The following is a 9,424-nucleotide window of genomic DNA, read 5'->3' on the forward strand; positions in this document are numbered from 1 at the left end:
GCCAGGCTAATCGAGCATAATCATGCTGGCCTAGTAGGCCTACCTCGAAAGAAAGGAGAAAAAATATTCGCAGATAAAAGAAAAGAAGGCTACTCCCAACAATCAAGTGAATAATTTTATTATCTCGAGATATTATCTCGGGATAGTTTTATTATCTCGAGATAATTTTATTATCTCGAGATATTATCTAGAACAACTTTCTTGCCCTGTTTGTATGAACATATTAAGCAAATAGATACCCGAGCTAATAAAATTATCTCGAGATAATAAAATTATCCCGGGATAAGATCTCGAGATAATAAAATTATCCCGGGACAATAAAATTATCCCGAGATCTTTTTCTACCACAAGCTGTATACATAGCATGATCTGTGATAAGTGCAAGGACAACAGTGGCGTAGTAGCCAGGACAGAGGAGGGAGCAAGGGGAATGCGATGTTTTAGGGACCGTTCACAAACACATGTTAGAGGGGCCTGATGCAAAAAAAGGGGGGGAGGGCTGAAAAATTTGGACCCTCCCAAGGGGGGCTGAAAAAATGACCACCAATTTTCCTGGGAAAATTGAGTTTATATCTTTTCTATGGGGTTGACTCATAATTTTCATGTCAAAAGGGGGGCTGAAATTTTGAGGTCTGTTAAGGGTGGCCCCATTTTTTTTTTGCATCACCCTCCCCTCTTACAAGGGTTTGTGAACGGTCCCTAAGGGGAGCAAACTTTGACAATAAAAATGAGCAGGCCTACAAAAAAGGCCTATAGGAGGTAGGCTTGCTTTTAACCCATTTCTCTTGACGGCTGACGGTAAAATTGTTCACTTGATTGTTGGGAGTAGCCTTCTTTTCTTTTATCTGCGAATATTTTTCTCCTTTCTTTCGAGGTAGGCCTACTAGGCCAGCATGATTATGCTCGATTAGCCTGGCTTGAGCACTTTGTTTGAACCTGGCTGGTCCCATCAGGACCCAAGTGTGTCTCCACACGACCGCGACCGTTTAAACAACAAAACCAACAAACAAACAAACCCCACCCAGGCCGGGAAGACGACTGCATCAAGCTGTCTTGACCAGATCAAGGATCTTGTTATCTCATCTTCTGGTCACTTAGGAAGTCGACTTGACCAGATCCAGGATCTTGTTATCTCATCTTCTGGTCACAAGGAAGTCGACTTGACCAGATCCAGGATCTTGTTATCTCATCTTCTGGTCACTATATATGAAGTCGATTTGACCAGATGCAGAATCTTGTTATCTCATCTTCTGGTCACAAGGAAGTCGAGTTGACCAGATCCGGGATCTTGTTATATCATCTTCTGGTCACTAGGAAGTCGATTTGACCAGATCCAGGATCTTGTTATCTCATCTTCTGGTCACTAGGAAGTCGAGTTGACCAGATCCAGGATCTTGTTATCTCATCTTCTGGTCACTAGGAAGTCGAGTTGACAAGATCCAGGATCTTGTTATCTCATCTTCTGGTCACTATGAAGTCGATTTGACCAGATGCAGAATCTTGTTATCTCATCTTCTGGTCACAAGGAAGTCGAGTTGACCAGATCCAGGATCTTGTTATATCATCTTCTGGTCACTTAGAAAATCGACTTGACCATATCCAGGATCTTGTTATCTCATCTTCTGGTCACTAGGAAGTCGACTTGACCAGAACCAGGATCTTGTTATCTCATCTTTTCATCACTAGGAAGTCGGCTTACCGGGATAATTATCTCGACTTTTTTACAGATTACGGTGGCACTTTTAAGCTTCCGTAAGATCGTACATTGTGCCTATAAGTTCATGTCGATGTCGTCCAATCCAAAAAGGTCAACACTACCAGTACCATTCCTGTTCCATCCAGCTTTGTCAAACCATAGATATAATAGTCGCGTCTAGAAAATGATGGCATCAAATATGTCAGAAAACAAACTGTTCAATTTACTGTCTGATATGAAGCACTACCACAAAACCTATGCTGCCTACTGTAGCAAGACGAACAAATGGCAAGAATGGCAAAAATGGACCGAGAGTGCCGAATTTGAATCAAATGTTGTGGCCAACTTGTCGAAAAATTTTTCAGGAAATATGGACCAGCCGATACGTGTCCTTGGTATTGGAAGCGGGGACGGTAAGTTACTATATATGACAGCTCAGTGGCGGATCTGATGGCTTGCTGACAGGACCCCCCTTGCTATCATGGCCTTCAGGCCCTACTGACAGGACTTCTTGACAGGGGGAGGGGGGTGTTACCAGGGACGTAGCTCCTCGGGGGCCCATGGACAAGGATCAATACGGGGCCCTTTTAACATCCTTCATTGGCCTTATCCCTAAGGGAACAACCCGAAAGTTTGGTGAAGTCCTATAAACGAAAGTCCTTTCGTTAGGAGGCTAAACCCCTCCCCTCCCTCTAATGTGAAATATCAAAAATTCCAGTATTTCTAGGCAGTGGCGTAGCGTAGCGTGGGTCATCACATTGGGGGGGCACCGACCATGATTGGGAGGGCACCAGGCTGATGTGGGGGGGGCACAACCCGTTTTTCGGCAATTTCCCTATGGGATTTTAAAAATTTTCAGATCGATTGGGGGGGCACGTGACACTATGATGCTACGCCACTGTTTCTAGGTAAATAAGAAAACTAAGTAGCCTAAAATTATATGGTTTAATTAGCCATAAATTGGCAAATGGTAATATGCGACTCACTTTTCTATATATTAATCTTTAATATGAATGAATTTTAAGACCGCTGTTAAATAGATTAATATTTTCATATACATTTTAAAAAGTAATTTACACAGGAAACAAGAGACAAACATTTTGAATCTTTGTTGTTGGTATCTAGGCCTATGACTGGGGATGATGTTATAACGTATTTATTCATCTGTCATTTAGTGTCATCCTCATCCATCTAAGGGACCGTTCACAAACACTTGTTAGGGGGCCTGATGCAAAAAAGGGGGCCTGAATATTTTTGACCCTCCCTAAGGGGGGGGGGCTGAAAAAATGACCACACATTTTCCTGGGAAAATTGAGTTTATAAATATGCTTTTCTATGGCGTTGACTCTTCATGTCAAAAAGGGGGCCCTGAAATTTTCGAGGTCTGTAAAGGGGGGGGGGGCCGAAAAATTTTCGCGATGAAATTTGTTTGCATCAGCCCCCCCTACAAGTGTTTGTGAACGGTCCCTAAAGCAGGGGTAGGCCACCTTTTTAATACGCCGGGCTAGAAATAAACAATGGAAAAACTGCATGGGCTGCACATTTTTATTTTCAAAGTGCACTATTAAAATCATTTACAATAATTTAATTTGCTGCCTATATTTTGTCTGAATTAATTTTGTAAACTATGTAAATTCATTCATATATTTCCATGTTTGCAAAAAGCTGCAAAAGTCTATAATCCCTGACCAAAAATGTACGGATATTAATTTTGAAACTTTACTGACTGCAAAAAAATGGGTTATCATTATTTTTATCATCTATATATATTCAATAGTCCTACAAAAATGTATGTCTACCTGTAACATGTGTAATGGACTTTATTCTTAGCTATACAGAATTCACGGGTCATTTGATCATTATGAAAATTATTCATGTGTATCGTCATGAATCTCTGGTCATGAATCAAGTAGTCATGGAAACCTTTGAAAAATAAATTCCAGTTATAAATAAAAATTCCCTTTAAAAGGAAAGCCAGCCTCAATGTAGAAGAGGTCTTGTAATTAGTTTTGGTCAATGTGAAAGGCATTTTTAGGATCACGCTTACATCTACATGACAGTCCACCAAACCATCAACGATGAGAACATGCACACTGAATCTTTGTTTTTTTTTGTCTTTTCAGCTTTTTACCCACGATATCTCAATTTCCAATTTTGTAATACCAGAACTTACGAACTCAATATCTTCGCTTAGGAATGTCCGATTTCACTGCTTTCGATATACCACTTCATAAATACACTGCCGGTTTGAGTTAACTTACATGTACATTTTATTTTAAAATAACTTAATTAATTCGCAATGTATAGTTTAAGCCTACTATATTATAATAGATAGTGGCCAGCACATTTATAAAGGACTGGTTACTCACTACAATCTTCACTCTTAAACTGTGTTTTTCTGAATGTGCTGATCATGTTGATTGCTAGTCGGAAACTCCTGCGAAGCTATGGACGGCATCTTACCTACTCCATTCTATAATACATGTAGTCTGCCTAGTGCCTTGTGGGTTTTCTCTTCAATCATTTTGTTGAATGTAATTTTATGAATCAACTAGTTATGTGTCATTTTATTTATAATAAAGAAGTTATTAAATTAATAAAGTAAGACAATTTATTTATCTATAAGTGCATGTCAAATGGGGTACATTGTTCAATACTATAGGCCTACATGCATAAATTATGCCCATATTATAGCTAGGCCCTAAAAACTTTATTTTGCATCGGATTTTTCCCGTTGAAAAGACAAAACTGATGTTTATGATAGCAACCATTTCATCAATAACATTTTGAGTCATTTTATCCATAAAACGACACAGGATATGATAGATAACTACTTTCACATCAATATGGTCCATATGATCACAGACTGTTGAGAATCTGTGATATGATCCGGGGATATGATGAAGATTTTGATTCTATAGATCTGTTATCAACATGATATCACGCTGTTCAGTGGTCAAGGAGTAAGGACCCCCGGTCAAGGACACTGATATGACAGGTGATGTCAGATTTTCTTCTGCTGACCATATGATGCTATATATTAACTATTATTGTTACATTTAGGCCTATACCTAGAACTTTTAAAGTCATAATTAGTTCAAACATAACTTTGGTAATACTCACTCGTTTTCGTTCGTTGAAACGGCAAAACATACTTACTTTTCCTTACAAATCGAATTAAAATATTTAAAAAAAAATTCAACCACAAAAAGTTTTAAACAAAAGTCATTCCAATACCAATAAAAATTAATCTCTTGAGCATACAATTACCATCCCAGAAATAGGTACCAGCCCGATGGGCTGGCGAAAAAAAAAATTGACATTGAAATAAGGAAACAATGCGACTACATCCCACGTACACTCCGTACGCACAGGGCTCTTTTTACCGTGGATTTTGCATTTTAATAATAGGCCTAGTAGTAGGCCTAGTAGAGTTAATTTCTATGATTTCAGTCAAATTTTAATTTGATTAGTTTTGCCAAAAAAATTATGCAATATTACAAGGAAAGTTTTCTGGTCATTTTAATCCTAACTAATGAGGTAACTTAAGTGACAGAAAACTCCCTCATTATCTCATCCGCTTAACTGTGGTGTGCTTTTGTCCTAAAAACACAACGAATTTGCTTGAATCCAATTAAGTGTAAGTTGGGACTGGCATGTGTAGGCCTAAACATTACAAATATGGCAAATAAAAATCAGTTTTGGAAAAACTCATTTTAAAAGATCGTACAGTATGGCTTTTAAATAGCTTTTAACTACTTTTTACTAACGTAATCGGCCTTTTTGACCCACTCCCACTAACAAAAGGACTTTCGTTTATGACTTCATCAAACTTTTGGGTTATTTCCTTAAAATTTATATTTCAAATTTCTACACACCACGATTTCTTTACTTCCTTGTCTTGAGATTTAAATAAAAACAATATAAGTACAATAAATGTACGAAAAGTCATTTTTTGATTCTGTTCTTATAGGTATATTAGAGATGCATCAACTTCGGAAACTGGCGGCAAAATTCCCCAAAATATCTGCGAGTGTAGTAGAGCCCAGCGAACTCATAACGAAATACAAAGACACAGTTGGTAGGAATCCCGTGGCTGACAACATCACCTTCGAGTGGTACAAGCAGACCTTTGACGAGTACCTAGCATGTCATGGAAGTGAAAAGAAGTATCATTTTATTTCTGTTGTACATGCTGTTTATTTCCTTGGTGATCCTGATGTATTCATTAAGAAGATGTATAAGCTGCTGGAACCAGGTGGCATACTTCTTGTTATATTGCTGACAGGTATGGAAAGACATAGGCGGCGGAAGCGGTGGAGGGGGGGCGGTGGGGACATATCCCCTAAATTTTGTCAACACCGTTTTGATATAAAATTGGATCGATTGAGCCCATATTTATTGGTCGAACTATGAGTTTTAAAATATTGGACAATAAAGGGCAGGTCTATTGCAAAAACAAGTTTATCTCTATTCGAAGAGAATAATTATTACATTACAAGTTGACACTTGTTGCAATTTTGTAATGCGTATTTCTCCTGAAAAGGAGAACTTGTGTGGGTAAAGTTCAGCTTCGTACGTGCTCTTCCCCCGTTTGAAGCGTACGTGTTCTCCCCCCGTTTGGCTGATGACGTAGTAGGTAAATGAAGCGGACACTATATCATGCTCTCATCATACAATCACAATCACTTTGACAAGTTTGACATTAGCAACAATGAGTTGTACTAACATTTACCATAACAATGCTGCATAACAATATGCAGACTATTGTTCTCATTTCGACAACAAAGCACACACAGTATTGTTACTATGCGTTTGCTTTGTAATATTTCATCCAACTGAAACTATAATAACTATACACTGCATGCAAAAATTGTGTCTTACCTGAGGACACTATTGCAATATACAGGGAAATCAGATACATGAGTTTGTGGACTTTTAAGTGTTAAAACACGGTTTATATGCTAGTCTCTGATGAAATTCTAAGCTCAAATTATGTATTTAATTTTTAGGCCTAATATTTCTCATGATATTGATATACATATGAATTGTAATATCACAATTTACTAATCTATAATAAATTACAGAGTTGCAAAACTTTTCGTGATAAAAACTCAAACGGTGGTGATGCAACTGCAAATTTCACTTTTGCAAACCTAATCATTCACCGAGTTACGCTGCATATTCACCTCATCTTTTTCAATCTTGGTGAGTAAAGTCCAGGCAGATGTTTCTGTTATCATTCTGTACAACCAAGTTCGTAACATCCAAAAAGAAAATGATCAGAAATGACATTTTCATGAAAGTGATTTTTTTCCCTCAAAATTCTAATTATTTTAATAATTGAAACAGAGTGACCAAACTAATTACAATGAAATTCTCAAGAAGTCAACTATCTGCAACAGCTGCCAAGTGTACAATATAGAATGCAGAAATTGTCAAATGTCTATAATAGGGTAGCCATTGCAGAAAAGGTGATCTTACACTAACAACTCGAATTGTATGTGTTTAGATCACACAGGAAGTGGAAGCATCCCACTACATCAGTCAGAGCTGAAGGATGACAAGACAACCAATAATTATGTAAATTCCTCTCAAGTGAAAGCCACATTGGAGAAGCTGCAGATTGAATACACCCAATCTATATACAAAGAAACTACCGATATCACAGATTTCATGACCAATGACGATTCTGAAGAGGGCGAGTTACTCTTGGATTTTTTGACTAGTACGATTAATTTTAGGAAATCGGCGCCATATGATGTGCGTGCTCGCGTGATGCGCCATTTTCAACAAGGCTCACATATTGAAAAGACTGATGATGGTGATGAAAAAATATCTTATAAACACACCTCTGATGTTGCCATATTGTTTGTAACAAGGAGAGATAGGGCCAAATAAGTCAAGCGTTTGTCTCTGGCAAAAGCTGAGACAAGAATACCAAAATATTGGTATTCTTATCTCAGGGGAAAAGGGCAAGCGATTGCACTCTTTTTTTTCATCTTTTTTTAAAGGTAAAAGGGCTAATACTAATCAAGTCAATCTAAACAAATTACCCACCACTAAATTGCTACAATATTTTTTCACTGTTATGTAAATTAAATGGAACAGCTATTTTGGGGCCATTATTTCAGAGGGAGTATGTAAATTAAATGGAACAGCCAATCAGTGCTGTACGGCACTTTATCAATTTAGGCGCCCAAATTTTGCTCCCAAGTAAAAAAACAATTTAAACTGGAACAGCCTAATTGATATCAATATCAATATTGACGTCACAGATTCGATTTGTCACATGATCGTCAAACCTGTATCTCTCTTATTCACAGTGAAGCTATGCAATTTGATAGATTGAAATTACAATGCAATTGAATACATGAATTCAAAACCCACCCAAGTCCATGGGAATGATTTTGAGCAGAAAAACCGGTGTATCATTTTAATTCCTTCAGTTAGATTTACGGTAAGTTTTACGTGCAAATGAGTGTGTTAAACTGTATTAGGTATGACAATTATTATTTCAGGGACTTCGTGGGGGTTCATTTTAAATGCTGAACAATGTTGGAATGAGATTACCACTAGTAAGATAATACAAAATAAAGCACACAGGTCTGTATAATGTTGATAAGCATACTGCCATGATATATAAACCACACACTTTCCTTGATTAAACCAATTTTGTATTCAAAAGTCACTCTCCAGCAATGAATGTGTTACAAGTGGACTTTTATACATACTGGATTTCAATCAATGTGTTACAAGACTCAAATCCTGAACTTGGGTGGTTCTTTCATACATGCTATTTCTCACATGCTCAATAGACACAGAGGATGAATTTGAGTTGTTCTTTCATACATATGACAGGCCTATGTATAGCAACAATTTCCCATGCTTAAGGGATCTAAAATGAGCGTTTATTGCGTTTCGACAGTATTTTTGTGGGACATGAGAGCACCTCAGACCTATCGAATTGCATTCTGAATACGAAGCATGTCTTTCTGATATCAAATAATTTTCATTTTTGAAAATTACAATATAATACAAATTTTATGACAAATTATAAAAATTTGATATTTTTCAAATTTTTGATATATAACAGTCCTCGAAGTAAATTATATAAATCTAATGATATATTCTTAAAGTGTATGCAGCAGGGAGGAAAAGCCGACGATCAATTGAAAATTTTGACCTTTCATATTGAAGATATGGATTTTTTTCCCAAAAGACCTAATTTTTTTTGGGTGTTTTGGGAAAAAAATCCATATCTTCAATACGAAAGGTCAAAATTTTCAATTGATCGTCGGCTTTTCAACCCACCTACATACACTTTAAGTATAAATCATCAGATTTATAAAATTCACTTCAAGTACTGTTAAATATCAAAAATATCAATTTCTAATGATTTGCCATAAAATGTGTATTAAATTGCGAATTTCAAAATTCAAAATTATTTGATATCAGAATGACATTCTTCGTATTCAGAATGCAATTCGATATGTCTGATGTGCTCTAATGTCCCAAAATAAATACTGTCCAAACGTTCATACCCCAGCCCTTAACTCAATTTGGCTAAAGTATGGACTTGGGTGGGTTTTGTATTCATATATTCAATTTGATTAGGGGAAAGCTATTCCAGAGGGTATAGTCAGGGAGTGAAGGCAGTTTAGGTAGAATTAATTCCTCAATCGACGATTTTTGTATCAATGGATGCAGAGTATATTGTAGTATTGT

General features: G+C 36.9%; 1 protein-coding gene across 1 annotated transcript; it reads left to right on the forward strand.

Moving 5' to 3' along the window:
* Positions 1 to 1,808: 1,808 nt before the first annotated feature.
* Positions 1,809 to 8,383, forward strand: LOC140162469 (histamine N-methyltransferase A-like). Its single transcript, XM_072185708.1, has 3 exons — positions 1,809 to 2,109; positions 5,670 to 5,984; positions 7,209 to 8,383. The coding sequence occupies exons 1-3, from the start codon at positions 1,881 to 1,883 to the stop codon at positions 7,595 to 7,597; spliced, it is 933 nt and encodes a 310-aa protein (XP_072041809.1). The 5' UTR covers positions 1,809 to 1,880; the 3' UTR covers positions 7,598 to 8,383.
* Positions 8,384 to 9,424: the final 1,041 nt, after the last annotated feature.

Source organism: Amphiura filiformis, chromosome 10, assembly GCF_039555335.1.
Source record: "Amphiura filiformis chromosome 10, Afil_fr2py, whole genome shotgun sequence".
NCBI classification, from domain to species: Eukaryota; Metazoa; Echinodermata; class Ophiuroidea; order Amphilepidida; family Amphiuridae; genus Amphiura; species Amphiura filiformis.

What these genes read in the sequence shown, in the direction of transcription:
- LOC140162469 (XM_072185708.1), top strand. Translation starts at nt 1,881, where the DNA reads ATGATGGCATCAAATATGTCAGAAAACAAACTGTTCAATTTACTGTCT. An exon ending in TGGTATTGGAAGCGGGGACG is followed by an intron (nt 2,110 to 5,669) that starts GTAAGTTACTAT and finishes CTGTTCTTATAG; the next exon opens with GTATATTAGAGATGCATCAA. An exon ending in TCTTGTTATATTGCTGACAG is followed by an intron (nt 5,985 to 7,208) that starts GTATGGAAAGAC and finishes GTATGTGTTTAG; the next exon opens with ATCACACAGGAAGTGGAAGC.